This window comes from Perognathus longimembris, chromosome 1 (assembly GCF_023159225.1).
Source record: "Perognathus longimembris pacificus isolate PPM17 chromosome 1, ASM2315922v1, whole genome shotgun sequence".
Classification (NCBI taxonomy): domain Eukaryota; kingdom Metazoa; phylum Chordata; class Mammalia; order Rodentia; family Heteromyidae; genus Perognathus; species Perognathus longimembris.
The window spans coordinates 46013189-46032317 of record NC_063161.1 but is presented as its reverse complement, the minus strand read 5'-3'; the positions used below and the strand labels follow the sequence as shown (position 1 = coordinate 46032317).

At 37.2% G+C, this 19129-nt stretch overlaps 2 protein-coding genes across 2 annotated transcripts; both read left to right on the top strand.

Annotated features, from left to right (window-relative positions):
- The first annotated feature begins 2525 nt into the window (after window positions 1-2525).
- On the top strand, window positions 2526-3473 carry LOC125354442 (olfactory receptor 6C2-like). Its single transcript, XM_048350027.1, has one exon. It carries the CDS (start codon window positions 2526-2528, stop codon window positions 3471-3473), a length of 948 nt encoding a protein of 315 aa, XP_048205984.1.
- Window positions 3474-18193: 14720 nt separating this feature from the next.
- Window positions 18194-19129, top strand: LOC125354435 (olfactory receptor 6C2-like). Its single transcript, XM_048350013.1, has one exon. The coding sequence runs from the start codon at window positions 18194-18196 to the stop codon at window positions 19127-19129; it is 936 nt and encodes a 311-aa protein (XP_048205970.1).

Here is a 19129-nt window from a genome sequence, read left to right as displayed (position 1 = left end):
ACATTAACAGTGGTTTGCGTGTAGGTACTCTGACACAGTCTCAAATCATGTTAAAGGAAAATGCTGATATAAAAAAACAGCTTATAGTAATCTCTGGTAGATATATACAGATGTTTTAAATAAATATGTCCTTTGTCCTTGAAATTACATTCTAAGAATTATTAAAGTATGCAATGCTGTTTATAAAAACATTTCTTCAGACTTTCTAGTAATTATAGAACTTAAAGAGATACACCAGAGCATATGGGAAATCATTTAAAGCTTGTGGTATGTTCATAAATTTATTTCAGTATAGAATTTTTTCCTTTAAAATTTTATTTATTTATTACTATAAAGGTAATATACTGAGAAATTACAGTTATATAAGAGTGCCACCTCTTCTTTCATTTTCTCCCAGTTTTTTCTCTCCCAATCCCTCGCCCTCCCCCACAAATTTGTTCATTTCCAACATAGTGTCCAGTGAATATTACTGCTGCATTAGTTCACCCTTTATCCCCACCATTTCTGTATAGGAGAAATTTTTAAAGGATAGGATTTTATAAAACTAAAAGGTTTATCAACTAGTAATACAAGTGCCTTAGAGATTAGGTTAAGTGAATTAATAGAGATGAGAAAAGTATCTACCATGTATTTTCAGATGATTACCATGTAAAAATTATTATATGAACTTCTTTTCATATAGCACCAACTGATTTCTCTCAAGAAGATTTAACTTTCCATTAACAGATTACAACTGTTTATCTGCTGGAGAGTGAAAGCAAAATGATACTCCTTCATAAAATGAGACTTAGAGGGTGAAAGTCTCTTCATAAAAAGAGACTTTCATGGTACGACTATTCACTAGCAAAAGTCTTATTTCAAGGGCAAACATAAAACCTCTATGTTAAATAAAGAAGCAAAGAAATTTTAAATAATTAAAATCAAGGACAAAGTAGTTTCAAGATGAAGTCAAAGTTTTGATGTGTGAGCCAAAAGAATGGATGCAAATGTATTATGGAAACAATATTTCTTTGAATATAAATTGACTATGAGTCCATGATTCTGCTAGTTTGGATAGTTGTCTTTCTTTTTAAAAACCAAGTACAGTGGTTCATACCCATCATCTCATCTACTTGGGAGGCAGAAATAGAGAAGGTTGGGATTTGAGGCCAGCCCTGGCAAAAAAGTTAACAAGCTAACACGACACCCCATCTCAATCAATAAATCTGTATGTGGTCTCCTATGTGGTCTTATATGTCTGTCATCCAAGGTACATAAGAAATGTAAATAAGAGGATCATGGTCCAGACATGACCCTGTTTGAAAAGCAGAAACAGCAAAAAAGGCTAAGGGTATAGGTCAAATGCTAGAATGCCTACTTAGCAAGTCCAAGATTCTAAGTTCAAACCACAGTAACTGCTTTTCACATACACACACACACACACACACACACACACACACACACACACACACACACCCTACTTTCAACAAATTTGCTTTCTCAGGGGAAATGCTAAAAAGGAAATCCCTATTACTTGTCAATGGAGCACAAATGAGCCATTAACACAATTGAGTTTTGAAGACTTGTCCAGTAGGAAATGTGGTTCATGCTGATAAACCACGAGGAAGTAGTTGTACACAGGAATGTCTATATAGTACTTTCCATCTGATTTTGAACTTGATGATGATGATAACAAGGTTTTAGGATATTTTCCATACTTAACAGACCAAACACATAAAGGCAATGTTTCTCTTTTCCCAGCTGTGTATGTATTTGGATCAAGCATTTCTTCTCATGTAGCCCACTGTGTAGCCATCCCAGTGGACACAGAATGTAAACTACACACTAGACAGAAAGTTAAGGAGAATCAAGCTGACAATGTGGCAGTTTCATTTTTTTGCTTTTGGACATACTGAGGTTTGAACTCAGGGCTTAGCACTTTCTAGGCAAATGCTCTACTTGAACCACACACCCCAAGCCCAGGAAATTTCTTTTTAAAATAAAGCAAACAACATAAATGTATGCACGGTGGTCATGGTGACAAAAATATGAACTACAAGCTACAGATGAGTCAACAAAACCCAGACATGGTGCCCAAATAAGTTGATATATTTTTATACTTTACCAAGAGACAAACTTTGGGGAAAGATATGAACAATAACTACATTTAAAGAGACACTTCCAAAATACAGAAGACATGTTAGACATAAAAGAGAATATAATTTCATTCCATCAGAAAACATTGAGTCTAATCTAATAGCATAGAAATAGACCCAGCTGGGCATAGAGTAGAAACAAAAGACAACAGGAGAAATTGGATTGCAGAACAGTTTTTTTAACCTATCATAAACTGTCAAAAAAAATAATGAGCTAAAACAAATTACTGAATATCCAGGCTCACTAGAGTATTGATCATCAGTTGCTACCTAGAGAAGACACTGAGCATGAATTTGTTTGCTCCCTGCCTCTTGCTACCTGGCTTTGATGTCACTTATGTAACAATACATCTCTTTGTATATGAAGACTGAATAAAACAGAAGTTGGTAATGAAAAACCACACCATTACTACCTTCATTTTATTGGGACTAACTGATGACCCTCAACTTCAGATTCCAATTTTCGTCTTCCTGCTTTTCACATACATGCTGAGTATATCAGGGAATCTGACGATCATATCCCTCACTTTATTGGACTCCCACCTTAAAACACCCATGTATTTTTTCCTACAAAATTTTGCCTTACTGGAAATTTCATTTACATCTGCTTGTATCCCCAGATACTTGTATAACATAGCCACAGGTGACAGGTCAATTACCTATACTATTTGTGTCATCCAAGTGTTTTTTACTGATATCTTTGGAGTTATCGAATTTTTCCTTCTGGCCATTATGTCCTACGATCGCTACGTGGCCATCTGCAAACCCTTGCATTATGTGACCATCATGAACAGCAGAGTGTGCAGGAAGCTTGTCCTCTGCTGTTGGATGACTGGCTTGTTGATTATTCTCCCGCCACTTACTCTATTTCTGAATTTGAAATTCTGTGACTCCAATGTCATTGATTATTTTTTCTGTGATGCATCTCCTATCTTGAGGATTTCCTGCTCGGACACATGGCTCATAGAGCAATTGGTGATTGTCTGTGCTGTGTTAACCTTCATTCTGACCCTCGTCTGTGTGGTTCTGTCCTACATATACATCATCAAGACCATTCTACAATTCCCTTCTGCCCAGCAAAGGAAAAGAGCCTTTTCCACCTGCTCTTCTCACATGATTGTGGTTTCCATCACCTATGGCAGCTGCATCTTCATCTATGTGAAACCCTCAGCAAAGGAATCTGTGGCTATCAACAAAGGTGTGGCAGTGCTAATGACGTCCATTGCCCCCATGTTGAACCCATTCATTTATACTCTAAGGAATAAGCAAGTGAGACAAGCTTTCAGTAATTCCTTCAAAAAACTTGCCTTCATCTCAAAGAAGAAAGAGAATGTTTAAATGTACAAATAAAATACTGTCTGAACACAAGCCACTGAACTCCTTGTCTGCTCAGTCTTTTTTCGATCTGCTTTCTACTCTAGTTAAGCCTTCCAGCATTCTATTTCTTTCACCCACAGCAATACTAACATGTAAGTCCTTCCTCTAATAAAACAATCCTCTTTCAGGATATTCTCCAAATCAAAAAAAAAAGTGATATTTTTCTTGCTAATGGTTTTTTTCAATGTGTGTATTGGTACAGGGGCTTTGAACTCAGAGCCTAAGTGCTGTCTCCTTTTTTTTGGCCAGTCCTGGGCCTTGAACTCAGGGCCTAAGCACTGTCCTTGGCTTATTTTTGTTCAAGGCTAGCACCCTGCCACTTGAGCCACAGCACCACTTCTGGCAGTTTTCTATATATGTGGTGCTCAGGAATCAAACCTAGGGCTTCATGTATACGAGGCAAGCACTCTTCCCAGCCCCTGTCTCCTAACTTTCTTACTCAAGGCTAGTGCTCTATCACATGAGCCACAACTCTATTTCCAAGGTTTTGGTTGTTAATTGGAAATAAGAGTGACATGGCCTTTCCTGTCCAAGTCGGCTTCAAATTGCAAACCTCAGATCTCAGCCTCCTGGGTAACTAAGATTACAGGCATGAGCCATCAGCATCCAGCTCTCATTAATGATTTTATTTCACTTTTTTCTTGAAGTTAGTTTCCTCCTTTTTTAAATTTTTATTGATATCAGTTACTTATACAAGAGAGGTTTCCTTTTAGCAAATCCATTCATGTGTACTTTTTTAAATCATAATCACCCTTCTACACTTCTCCCTCCTCCTCCCTCCTCTTCTTTCCCAAACCAGTCTCATCAACTTGCCTTGCTCTGGGGTTGGGAATATGGCCTAGTGGCAAGAGTGCTTACCTAGTATACATGAGGCCCTGAGTTCAATTCCCCAGCACCACATATACAGAAAACGGCCAGAAGTGGCGCTGTGGCTCAAGTGGTAGAGTGCTAGCCTTGAGCAAAAAGAAGCCAGGGACAGTGCTCAGGCCCTGAGTTCAAGCTCCAGGACTGGCCAAAAAAAACAAGTTGCCTTGTTCTATTTTCATGCATGAAATATAAAATATTTTCTCTGGCTCACTTTTCTTCCCCTCCACATTTTCCCCTCTCTCACTAATGCCAACACCCCAGTCAGAAAATGTTTCAATTATTTGTTTTCTGTTAAAATTTACATTAACTGTTTAAGTTAATGATTTTATTCCTATCTAGAAAAATCAAAAGCAAAGTAAAATAATGCATCCAAACACAATAAAGAAACAAATAGCCAAGTGCTAGTGGCTAATGCTTGTCATCTGAGCTACTCATCGGGTTGTGATCTGAAGACTACAGTTGGAAGCCAGCCCAGAAAGAAAGTCTGTGAGACTCTTATTTCCATTTAATCACTATAAATGGGAGAAATGGAGGTATCACTCAAGTGGTAGAGCACTAGACTTGAGCATAAAAAGTCAGAGTCCGCTCCAGGTCCTGAGTTCAAGCCCCAGGACTGGCACCAAAAAGAAGAGAGAGAGAGAGAATGAAGGGGAGGAGGGAGGAGAGAGGGAGGGAAGGAAGGACGAAGGAAGGAAGGAAGGAGAGAAAGAAAGAGAGAAAGGAAGGAAAGAGGAGGCAAGGAGGGAGGGAGGGAGGGAGGGAGGGAGGGAGGGAGGGAGGGAAGGAAGGAAGGAAGGAAGGAAGGAAGGAAGGAAGGAAGGAAGGAAGGAAGGAAGGAAGGAAGGAAGGAAGGAGAGAAAGAAAGAGAGAAAGGGAGGAAAGAGGAGGGAGGGGGAGGAGGGAGGGAGAGAAGGAAGGAAGAAGGAAGGAAGGAAGGAAGGAAGGAAGGAAGGAAGGAAGGAAGGAAGGAAGGAAGGAAGGAGGAAGGAAGGAAGGAGAAATAAATAGATTAAATTGTATTGTGTTTCCAATAATACTAAGTTATTTAATTCCAGTTTTCTTTACTTCTTCTGGTCAAAATGTTGCTGAAAGGTTAAATGGGTTAAATTAAAATTTTTGAGAACCTAGTTCTTGGCATCCAAAGAGAAACAAAATAGCTAAAATATGGAACCAACCCAGATGCCCCTCAGTAGATGAATGGATCAGGAAAATGTGGTACATATACACAACGGAATTTTAGGCCTCTATCAGAAAGAATGACATTGCTCCATTCATAAGGAAATGGAAGGACTTGGAAAAAATTATACTAATTGAAGTGAGCCAGACCCAAAGAAACATGGACTCTATGGTCTGCCTCATAGGGAATAATTAGCACAAGTTTAGGCTAGTCACAGCAGAGGATCACAAGAGCCTAATAGCTATGCCCCTATGAATGCATAAAATAATGCTAAGTGAAATGAATTCCATGTTATGGAAATGACTGTTATATCACTGTTGTAATTACTTTCAACATGCGATGTGAAACCATAGCTTCTATTGTTGATGATCCTCTTGTTTCCCCTTCCTGTGGTTGTCCCCACACTATCACTGTATCTCATCTGAGTACATTGGAAACTGTATATACTGGTATTAGAACTAGGAAAGTGAAAAGGAATACCAAAATCAAGAGACACAGGATAAAAAGACAAACGACTCCAAAAGCAATACTTACAAAACTGTTTGGTGTAAACCAACTGAACAACTCATGGGGGGAGAGGGAAAGGGGGAGGGAGAGGGGGAATTAGGGAGGAGGTAACAAACAGTACAAGAAATGTACCCAAGGCCTAATGTATGAAACTGTAACCTCTCTGTACATCACTTTGACAATAAATAAGAAAAAAAATCGGGGACATCCTTGATCTTACTTATCTCATTAGTAATCTACCATAATGGAAGTTGCTTAATCACCATTCTCAATAAGTGACATGATAAAATTTAAAAGTAGAGGCAACAAAAATAAATGCAGGACCAAATAAACTTGTTCAAAATAAAACAGAATTGATGTATAGAATCCTGAAGTTTTATTCACATCTGTATATATATCTGTACACATATAAAATGCTGAAATTTTGAAATTAAAACATTAGTGTAACTCCTTTAAACAATTAACAGATAATTCAACAAAATGAATACCAGGAAGCCAAAACATATCTTGCCTGAAAGAGGTAAGGACTAAAAGGAGGTAGTGTGAGAATAAAAAGAGGAATAGGGGCTGGGAATATGGCCTAGTGGCAAGAGAGCTTGCCTCGTATACATGAGGCCCTGGGTTCAATTCCCCAGCACCACATATACAGAAAATGGCCAGAAGTGGGTGCTGTGGCTCAAGTGGCAGAGTGCTAGCCTTGAGCAAAAGGAAGCCAGGGACAGTGCTCAGGCCCTGAGTTCAAGGCCCAGGACTGGCCAAAAAAAAAAAAAAAGAGGAATAGTAGAAAAATATAGCCATTACACTCAAGGTACACCCGTGAAAACTGGACTGAAACTTGGGAAGATGGATAAGAGGGGATGAATAGGGTACAGAATGATAGAAGGGATGACTCTGATCAAGATGCATTCATTATACATATAAATTAACAGGTTAAATTGAAACGCTTTTGTCTGACTTATTGAAGATATATACATATATGTTTATATATATTAACAATGTTTATAATAATAAACAAAAGGCTCTTTGCTGGTAGGATATTAAATTAAATGTCAGTATGCTGATTGCAATTTAAGATTAAGTTATTAAAGATCGAGGACATTGTTAGAGTATGAATATCTTATCTCAAAATGTAGCTAAATAAAGTAATAATTTTCATAGACCATGTAAGCATAATTTTGTTAGAAACAAAAAACAGCAATATCATTAAGTTCTTATATAAATTCAAAGGAAATATAAATGAAAAGTGATGACATAGTAGTCGATTTCTCATGAGATAAATGGCTTATAGATTAAAACAAAAAAAAATCCAATCGAGAGACACAGGGTAAAAAAGACAAACGATTACAAAAGCAACACTTGCAAAACTGTTTAGTGTAAATCTACTGAACCAACTCATGGGGGGGGAAAGGGAAAGGGGGAGGCGGGAGGGGGAATGAGGGAGGAGGTAACAGTACAAGAAATGTATCCAATGCCTAACGTATGAAACTGTAACCGCTCTGTATATCAGTTTGACAATAAAATTTTTTTTTTAAATCCACCTACCTTTTTTTTCAAAATATCTCACACAAAATAACATTGATAAGTTTCTCTTATCTTTCTGGGATGCAAGCCTAATGGTCATCTTATAGAGTCTGTTGTTATTTCCCTTGAGATACTAGAGATTTTATACTTCCTGTTACTTCTATCAAACAAAAATTATCTTTCCCTCATTCTTCCACTTAATTTCTAGTCTTCATTTACATCTCAATTGAAATGTCACTCATTTACATAGGAAGTTCTTTCTCCCCACCACACAGCCCACAAAGTCTGAAGAAATGTCTATCCTAAAGGCCAGGTATATGGTCCATACCTGTCATCCCAGCTATTCAAAAGTGAAAGAAGAAAAAAGGGCCCATGTGAATGTGGGGCTCAGCAGTAGAGTACCTGCGTAGTAAACAAAAGGCCCTAAGTTCAAATCTCAGTCCAGGAAAAGCGGGGGAAATGCTTGATTAAAAAAAAAAAAAAAATCAATGGAACAGAAAAGGAAGTCCACAAATAAACACACACACACAAAACCACTTACATGTAGTCATTTTATCTTTTTTTTTTTTTTTTTTTTTTTTTTTTGGTCAGTCCTGGGCCTTGGACTCAGGGCCTGAGCACTGTCCCTGGCTTCTTCCCGCTCAAGGCTAGCACTCTGCCACTTGAGCCACAGCGCCGCTTCTGACCATTTTCTGTATATGTGGTGCTGGGGAATCGAACCTAGGGCCTCGTGTATCCGAGGCAGGCACTCTTGCCACTAGGCTATATCCCCAGCCAGTCATTTTATCTTTAGCAAAGGCCCATATATCACTAGGCATATCACTGTACATCCTACAGTTGTTGTTGTTTTTTTTTTAATGATCACCTAAAATTTATGCAAATGGTTGGGTATCTATTTGACTAGTATTGGCCTAGAAAATCATGATTCAGCAAAAATGACATAATATTAATTTAAATTTTGTTAGTTCCACATTCCAAAAACAGCATGTATCTTTTATGAAAAACTCTTCCCCTAACATAATTTCCAACACCAAATAGCATCCCAAGTACATTTCTATAAATGTTACCTATGTTACACAAAGTCTTTAAAAAAGTGGAGAAAACAGACACAGCAAACTCAATTTAAGAGCTTAAAATGAGTACAAAAACATGGTAAGAATAATTAAAGAACAGAAATTACTAAAAAATTAGGAAATTTAACAAAATGAATTCCATAATATGTATAAAGGGAAATATATACTAACATATTCAAATTTGTATAAAGAATGTGGCTTTACATTTTAAACAAAATAAAGAATTCACTACATATTACTAATAAATGCCATTGAAAATAAAAGATATATAAATTTTATTGTCTCTTGAGTATATAATATTTGCTATGTATTTTCCTTAATTTTTATTGTAAAGGTGATGTACAGAGGGGCTACAGCTACATAAGTCAGGTTGATAAAATTTAAATTGCAAACTAGCAATAGCAACAAACCTTTAGAGATTGAAGTCAAGATTTGAGATTGCTGACAACCATCCTTTTCACACATCCCCCACCATCCCCCCCCCATTGGACCTACAACAGGTATGTAGATTACAAGAAAAGCCAGCTTAGGCAAGATACCAGAAAAGCTACAGAGATTAAGACTAGAGGGGGTGCACATTAAACCTTAAATCTCTACAAGTAAGAAGCCAAAAATTGCAGTCAGAAGGAACTCAGAGCATGAAAAGCCCTCTACACAGCCTTTTGTTCTTGTATCTTGGGTTGATGTTGTTGCTGTGCTTTTAAATTCTGTGGTGGCTACTTCTCCACATGCATTTTCATGAAATATTCATAGCAAAAAGTACTGGAAGAACTTCCCATCAGATTCACCTGAGGACAGTCCAGTGAGCCTAACCACGCAGTAAACCCCCAGATTGCAGTCATAAATAAATTCTGCAACATTCACTGGGCCTGGACAATATTGAATAGAGAAATAATAACCTTTTTAATAAAATCCTGATCAAAAGATAAAGGTACAGCTAGGCACTGGTAGCTCACACCTGTAAGCCAAGCTACTCAGGAGATTGAGATCTGAGGATCATGGTTCAAAGTCAGCCTGGGCAGGAAAGTCCATAAAACTCTAATCTCCAATTAATCACCAAAAAAGCCAGAAATGGAGCTATGACTCAAAGTAGTAGAGTGCTAACCTTGAGCAACAAATCTCAGGGACAATGCTCAAGCCCTGAGTTCAAGCCCCAGGACTGGCACAAAAAAATAATAATAATTTCATGGTTAACAAAAGCTAAAATAATTATCACTATCAAACTACCACTATGGAAGATATGCAAAGCCATGCTGCTCACAAAAGAGGAAGGTCATCCTGAAAAACATAGAGAAAATAAATTCCACCCTTGTATAGACAAGCAAAAAGGAAACAAAAAATATATATATAACACTGAAAAAAAAAATAATGGCAGAAACAACTAAACCCCCTCTCCATTTTAACAGTCAACATAGATGGACTCAATTTGCTGATCAAGAAATATACAATTGGGCTGGGGATATAGCCTAGTGGCAAGAGTGCCTGCCTCGGATACACGAGGCCCTAGGTTCGATTCCCCAGCACCACATATACAGAAAACGGCCAGAAGCGGCGCTGTGGCTCAAGTGGCGGAGTGCTAGCCTCGAGCGGGAAGAAGCCAGGGACAGTGCTCAGGCCCGGAGTCCAAGGCCCAGGACTGGCCAAAAAAAAAAAAGAAAAGAAATATACAATTGCAGGTTAAATCAAAAATGAAAACACAACCATCTGTTTTCTACAATTTCTTTTTAATAAATGTAAACAAATTTGAAAAAAATTAGAAGGATGTTTTCAACATATTTGATGAGTGCCTACGAATTTGAAAATCATAACAAAAACACAATGTTTCACTTAGTGTGAATGCAGGAGCACTTCCATTGACTGCATCAGGTAGAGAAATCAGTACGGATCTTTTGGAGAGGATTTTGATAATATGATATAAAACCTTCATATGTGAATGCACTTTGTTCCTAGCATTCTAGATCTAGTCTATTTCTAGAGTTGTGAAGGTATTTGTAGAAGGATTATTTTCAGGAAAAATAATTCTGAAAAATAGTTTGCACAACTGTTCAATTTATTCATACATGCCCATCTATTAGATAATAATGAGTAGTTACAGAAAATCTGTGAAGACTTAGGAATGGAATGGAAACACTGGTAAACTCTTGTTGCAAAGTTATCAAAAATGAAAAAAATCACATTGAAAACCATGGAGGGGGTTCTTTTATTTTTTAGCAGTACTAGGACTCGAATTCATGGCCTCATGCTTGCTAGGTAGATGTTCTGATCACTAGATAAGACCCTGTTTTGAACTAGTCAGTTTTTAGTTGAGGTCTTGCTCCCTGTCTGACCATATGCTTGAGGCACAGCCCACTTACATCATAGGTGCACCACCATGTCTAGTTCTCTATTAAGAAGGGATTTAGTGAACTTTTCAACTCACTGACCCTGAACTGCAGCCTTCTCAATATTCAGCCTTCAAGTAGCCAGGATTACAGGTATGAATTACTATCATACACCTCATATTAGAGACTGAAGTAGTTTTCATAGTAGATAGAATGGACACATTAATTACATAGGAAAATTTGAAAAATTAAGTATAAGATAGTAATTATCCCTAGATTTGTGAATATTCACAATTTTCCTAATAGTCTGAAATATTTTTACTTCTTCCAGTTAAAAGTATTATGTGAATATTGCTGTTGCATTGGTTTGTCTTTTTATCCTTTGTCTCTCAATTTTGATATTCCCTTTCCCTTCCCTAGTTCCAATACACATGTATACAATATCCAGGATATCAGTTATAGTGATATCAGGGGAAAAACCATGGGTAAAAAAGGCAAAAGAAAAAGAGCTTAATTTCACATGGTATGTTGAAAATAACAACAATAATAAACCACTGTTTCCATAACTTGGAGTTCATTTCCCTTAGCATCATCTTATGTGTTCATATGAGCCTAGCTATTGAACTATTGTAATCTTCTGCTAGGACTATCCTATGGTGTAAACCAACTGTACGTGTGTGGGAGGGAGAGGCAGGGGGAAAATGATGGGGAAGGTAACAAGTTGGATAAGAAACGTACTCACTACCTTAAGTATGAAACTTTAACCCCTCTGTAAAAAAAAAAGTATTATGTGGATGAAAATGTAAACTCTTGTTGAGATATGGAATAAATGCATGAAGGACAGACAAACTCTTATTCATCTGGCTTTCAGTACTGTGTGTTGGCTTACATTTGCTGCAGTTTTCTCTCTCTCTCTCTGTGTGTGTGTGTGTGTGTGTGTGTGTGTGTGTGTGTGTGTGTGTGTCAGTCTGTCTGTCTCTAAGGACACTGCCCTTCATGCTATGCTTTTCAGGATTTCTGCCAAGTTCATTACACAGAAGATTCATTAGTGATTTTTGAAATTAGGTCACCAAGGTCCCTTTTGTTTATTCATTTCACTTCAGCTTTGGCAAATTAAAAAAAAAGATAATCTTGGTGATAACTTCTTACTCTGTCTATAGGAATCAGAGTATATCTTTCAAACACAGGGTATATCTTTTCAAGACACTCAAGAGGGCTCTAAATATCCCAAATCATCTTTCAATCTCATATTGGTTTCAAACTTAAAGCATCTTACAATAGATTAAATCCTTGAGGCAGAAGTCTAGCAATGTGTTGGAGATGAAGAGCTCAGAAACAAAGACAATCAGAACACAATGAGTGGTGGTCCGTGAGCAGAAACAGAAGCAAGTTCAAGTACGAGCCTCCACTCACTCTATTATCCACTCTCAGAAGAGTAAATCCAACTCTGCAATTTCAATTACTTCTCTTCTTGAAAAATCAGCTCAGGGTTTCGTCAGAGAAGTAGATTTGAGATCTATTCATCAGGTAATAATTATATGTGTGGATATTTGAAATATTATTTTTAAAAGAATTCAACTTATATTTGTTTTGTAATTTTAGAAGAAAGCATAACCTTTGAATAGCATGGCTTAGCCAAGATGGTATGCAATGATTGCTAGTCACCTCACTGCTACCTAACATGAACACACACCTTTCACTGCAAAGCAAAAGTAATGTGTGTTTCCATGGAAAAATCACTCCAAAATATGACTCCTTACCTAAAAATTCATATAATGAATGGCCTCTGAAGTATTAATACTGTTTAAATTGTCCATACGCATTTATAAAGGAAATAGAAATGTCAGTCACAGCTTAGTTTCAATATGCTAGTCCTGGAGCTTGGACACGAGGCCTAGGCACTGTCTCTGATTTTTTTGTTCAAGGCTAGTGCTCTACCACTTAAGCCACTGCTCCACTTCCTTCTTGTTAGTGATTAATTGGAGAGGAGAGTCTTAGACTTTCCTGCCTGGATTGGCTTCAAATCAAACTCCTCCAGTCTCAGCCTCCTGAGTAACTAAGATTACAGGTCTGAGACACCAGTGTCTGATAGTCTCTTAGCATATTTTACAAAAGGAGAATGTTATGGATTGAAGTAAAAGATAGATATTTTAGAACAAGGGATTCTTATTAGGGTGGCCATGTTGTACATGTTGCTACATAGTAAACTAAATGCCTGAGAACTGAAAAGGTTTAGCAAGAGGCTCACCTGGGTGTGGAGAAAATTTTTCAGAGCCTCTCAACTTGATTGACTTTTCTGTCTTCCTTCTGTGATGAAGACAGTATGTTCAGGATTTTTATTTGGCATACAAATATCTGATAGCTGACCTTGTGCCCCTCATCCTAAGGAAAGTTTTAAAGAAACAAATGACACTGTTCACATTATTGTTTAATTGGGGCCACCAGGAAATATTCTTTCCATTCACTGGTAAAAGCTGTAGAGATGGTGATTACTATAAAAATATATTTTTATATATGTATATTCTTGAGATCTTAGTGCAACAAATTGATTGCTACTGATATATATGTGTGTATATATATATATGTATATATGAAACAACTATTGGCATAAAGTCAGAACAGAGTATTTGAAAACATGGATTTGTCACTTAAAGAATAAAGACATATAAATAGTAATACTGAGAAGATGTAATCTGCCTAAGTCAGAGAGAAGAGACCAGATATTGTGACTAAGCTGAAAATGGATCAAGTCAATTTTACAAGTAAATTCATTTGCTGTTTTAAAGTATTTAGTATATGACAAGTTACATATTCAGTTGCAAAAGTTCTGTTTTTAAGGTTTACATGTTGGTGCTATAATATATCTAATGGTATTTGTGGAACACAATATAAAGTATATGTTGCAAGATGTTAGCTACTTTATACTATTTTACATTTTTGCCTATCAGGCTAAATGTTTAACTTTATACATTATCCATATGATTGAAAACAGCTAACAAAAATAGCAGGCCTTATGTTTTCCAACTGCCTTACAACGAATAAAAACAAAAACAGACTGGCACTTTAAAAGCCTGTGGTATGTGCTGGGCACCTGTGGCTCAAGCCTGTAATCCTAGCTACTTAGGAGGCTGAGATCTAAGGATAACGGTTCAAAGCCAGCCCGGGCAAGGAAGTTCGTGAGACTCGTATCTCCAATAAACCTCCAGAAAACTGGAAGTGGCACTGTGGCTCAAGTAGTAGAGTGCTAGCCTTGAGCTGGAGAGCACCTCAGGACCAACAAAAAAAAAGTGCCTGTGGCCTGTGATACTGACGGTTACTCCTCCTCTAAAGACTCTATCACAACTGATGATTATTAGGCTTAAGAAAAGTTCAGTACACAAACTGAAGGTGTAGGGCAATGGTATTATACTTCCCTAGCATGCACAAGGTCCTGAGTTCAATCCTCAGCACTACAAGTAAACAAAAACTTCAACATGCAGAAAATCCATTACTAGCCTCTGAACCTGTGTTATAAAAGGCTCCATATCTTTAACTTATGGGTTATAAATGTTATAATGTTAGCCTAATAACCTGTCATATCTCAGAGGATTTCAAACACTAACTTTCCCTATCATTCTTAACACTACTCACTTCGAAAACTTTTTCATCCCAGTAATGAAGAGATATTGGATGGTAATGAAAAATGTATTGCCCCAGATATATAGTGAGTCACTTGGCACTATATATATGTGTGTATACTTATAGCATATATATATATGTATATATATATATGTATATATATATATATTCACTTGGAGCCAGGCACCAGTGGCTAACACCTGTAGCCCTAGCTACTCAGGAGACTAAGGTATGAGGATCAAGATTCAGAGCCAGCATGGCAGGAAAGTCCATGAAACTCTTATCTCCAATTAACTACTCAGAAAAATACAGAAGTGGCACTGTGGCTTACTGTGTAGAATGCTAGCCTTGAGCACAGAAAGACTCAAGGACAGTGTTCAAATCCTCAGTTCAAGCCCCAGGACTGGCTAAAAAGGAAAAAAAAAAAAAAGGTCACTTGGAACAATATGGCTAATTTTTTTAATCCATGAGTTTCCAAAGATGCCAGTGAGCATGTTTAGTAAAAATTATCACACATCCACATAGAAATCTCAACTGCATCTTCATTTTCAATTATTTGTCGTTATCACTTTTTATAGTTGCATAGTGAACAGAAACTATAACCAATATTTAAAGGTGCAAAAGCATTAGCACTAGATATGTTACAGTCATTAATTACAACTAATTAGGATTTATTGTCTTGAGTGACACTTCAAGTGACACCCCATGCTGCACTCTCAAACATAACAGGGCTATCAATGACATTATCTTATTAAAGATCTTTACATGCCATTGTGAATATAACATGTTTGACCATTAAATAAGATATATTATTCACATTCGAGTCAATTATTTTGCCAAAAATTGACACTGACCAATCAGGGAAAACTTTTCTTGTGGAACAGTGCAGGATTGAGTTTAATATTAGAGTGAAGCCTTTGGTGCCTGTGAGCTGAAAACAATGGGATTTCAAGGAAGTTGATATCTCTACATCGTAAGTGATCCTTTGAGACTGGTCCATGGGTCACCAGACTAGCTTTTAGGATTCAGACTCACAAGATCGCTTAGGTTCTGATAATTATCTGAGATAGTTCCACAAACGTGAGCCTGACTTATGACTGGGGTTGCTCCTGTATACGCTCTAATAAGAAAGGAATATTTTAATCAATACATTCTTGCAACGATTTTACTGGAGTCTTCTGGGGAATTCTTTCTATCATTGTTGCAAGAATGAAATAGCAAGCCCTAGAAACACTGATTGGAAACATTTAATTGATACACATCATAATGCATTGTGATGGTGGAAGGAAGGCAATAATGGAGCTAGTTATCTGAACTCAATATTGCAAAATTAATCTATTACTTTGTGCTCTTGGTAATATGAAGATTCAACTACTCATTAATACCACAGATAAGGCAAGGAAGAAAAACCAGTCATTGCTTTGATAATGAATATTGGCAGGAAATGTTTCAATTCTGTAGTAAAAAGTTTAGTGTCAAACATATCACTTTAATGTATTTATTTTTAAACAAGTAAATTCAGTAATAGGGTAGGTCGAGGGGGAAGTCCAAACATGAAAGCACACAGCTTTGTATGGATCAGGAGAAAAACAATGTGGTTGCATTTCCTCTTATGACCATTTTTTAGGCATTAACTACATCTCTTGGTTGAGTTGGCTTGTTTGGTTTTTTTTCTATCATCTCAGTAGGAAAAAAATATAATTTCTGGCCTCAATAAAGGTGTAAAGTCAGGTAAGTGCCATTACTGAAATAAGAACTGCAGGACTAAGCATGGTGGTTCACATGTGTAATCCCAGGATTTGGAAAGCAGAGGCATTAGGACCTCAGGTTTGATGCCATTCTGGGCTACAAGATGAGGAGGTCTTGTCTCAAAGCCAAAGACAAAAACATAAATGAGGATTTCTTTTATGTATATATGAGACATCACAATAAACCTATTGCTTTGTACAATTAATATATACTCATCTTAAAAGAATGAAGCATTGTTTGGCAGTGGCTCATAAATGGAGGTTGGGGGAATCCAGTACACCAGTAGGTTTGAAAAGATTTCCCAAAAGGAGTGCTTTGGCTGAATATCAAAGATATATTTTCGTCCTCAAATTGAATTAAATGTCCTTTAAGGAACAATGTAGTAGAAAATGGGAAGTTATTGGTGAAGTATTGCTTCCAACAGGTGACTTCTTGACATGATTAACAACACCTGACATATTCATGTGTATTTCATTTCAGTAATTAGTTAGCTTTATTAGAGTAAACACATGGGGGGATTAACATACAGAGATACAGAGTCTATAAAATCAGCTTTGCATGCTCCAGTGTGAGGTGTATGTGGCTAATGTACCTCAATTCCACAAAAGAGATCAGGCCTCAATACGCAGATGGAAAGATGATCACAACAGAGATTCTATATTAAATCATGTGCTTGACCCCCCACCATATTATAAACTTTCTGCTTAAAATAATTTTGTACTATTATTTTGTTTTAGAGGATGAACACAAAATTATAATTGACCTTGGCATGGTAGAATACTCATGTAATCTCAGTATTCAGGAGACTGAGTCAGGAGGACCATGAGTTCCCGACCAGTCTACACTGAGACAGAGTAAGACTCTGTCTCTAAATAAATAAATAAAATTATATACACTGATGGGAATGTAAATTACTGCAACTGGCTATGAAAGTCAGCATGGAGACTCCTCAAAGAAATTGAAAGTGGAACTATCTTATAATCTAGTCATACCACTCTTGGGCTTTTATCAGGAAAAATAAATGCAAGTTCAGATATAATATGGCATCTGCACACTCATGCCTATTGCATCACTAATCATAATAGCCAAGCTACAGAAATAGCCCAAATGCTCTATAACTGAGGAATAAATGAAGAAATTATGGGAGAGACCCTATGCAAGTCCAATTCTAGTCATTGTAAGACTACCTGGTAGTTTTTCCTAGTGGCAAGATATGAAACAGTGTACTTTAAGATTTCAACTTCAAAGTGAAGAAGAACACATGAGAGTGAAGTAAGATCTTACTACTGAATGTTTAATTCAGGAGTTAGGCACTGATGTCTCAAGCCTAGCCGCTCAGAAGACTGAGATCTGAGGATTGTGGTTCATAGCCATCCTGGACAAGAAATTCTATCCACTCTTATCTTCAAAAAACTACTCAGAAAAAGCCAGAAGTGGCTCTGTGGCTCTAAGGCTAGAGCACTAGCCTTGAGCACAAAGTGGCTCAGGGACAGTGCCCAGGCACTGAGTTCAAGTCCTGGGACTGGCAAAAAAAAATCAATTCAGAATAAAAACAAAAATTCAAACTAATTTGGAAAAACACAGTGGAAATCTAGAATATATAAGCCATGGGACTATAACAGTTAAATTGATCTATGGGAAAAATATTTCTTCAAACGTTATCAAAAAAAAAAAAGGAAACTTATAAGCCCACAAGAATATTGGCAATATTAGCCACCAGGTAAAGAATAAATCTCACATGGACTAGTTACATGTTTTAGTTTACTTCTCCTTGTATATCACTATAGAACTTTCATATCCTATATTCTAATTTCTTTTCATGAAGGCCACAAAGCCCAGGAGCCAATTATGAGAAACCATACAGTAACAACCTTCATCCTCCTGGGACTAACAGATGATGCACAAATTCAGAGCCTCCTTTTAATTTTTCTCTTTCTTACCTACTTATTGAGTATCATTGGGAACCTGACCATTATCTCCCTTACACTTATACATCCTCACCTTAAAACACCAATGTACTTTTTCCTGCAGAATTTTTCCTTCTTAGAAATCTTATTTACATCTGCTTGCATGCCTAGATACTTATATAACCTAGCAACAGGTGACAAAATTATTACCTACAGTGCTTGTGCCACACAAGCCTTTTTCACTGATCTTTTTGGGGTGACTGAATTTTTTCTCCTGGCTACCATGTCTTATGACCGCTACATGGCCATCTGCAATCCTCTGCATTATGCCACCATCATGAGCACCAGCACCTGCAGAAGATTCATCCTTTGCTGTTGGGTAGCTGGCTTGCTAATCATACTCCCACCATTTGGCCTGAGCCAAAATCTGGAATTCTGTGATTCGAATGTCATCGATAGCTTTCTTTGTGATGTGTCTCCTTTCCTAAAGATTTCATGCTCAGACACGTGGGTCATTGAGCAGATGGTGATTGGCTGTGCCGTGTTGACCTTCATCACAACACTTCTTTGTGTTGTTCTCTCCTATGCATTTATCATTAAGACTATTGTGAGATTTCCTTCTTCCCAGCAAAGGAAAAAAGCTTTTTCTACCTGTTCTTCCCACATGATTGTGGTTTCTATCACCTATGGCAGCTGCATCTTCATCTATGTCAAACCTTCTGCTAAGGATTCAGTAGCCATCAACAAGGGTGTAATCGTGCTCACTACCTCCATTGCTCCAATGCTGAACCCCTTCATCTACACCTTGAGGAACAAGCAAGTAAAACAAGCCTTCCATGATTCAGTCAAAAGAGTGGCAGCGTTATCCAAGAAGTAA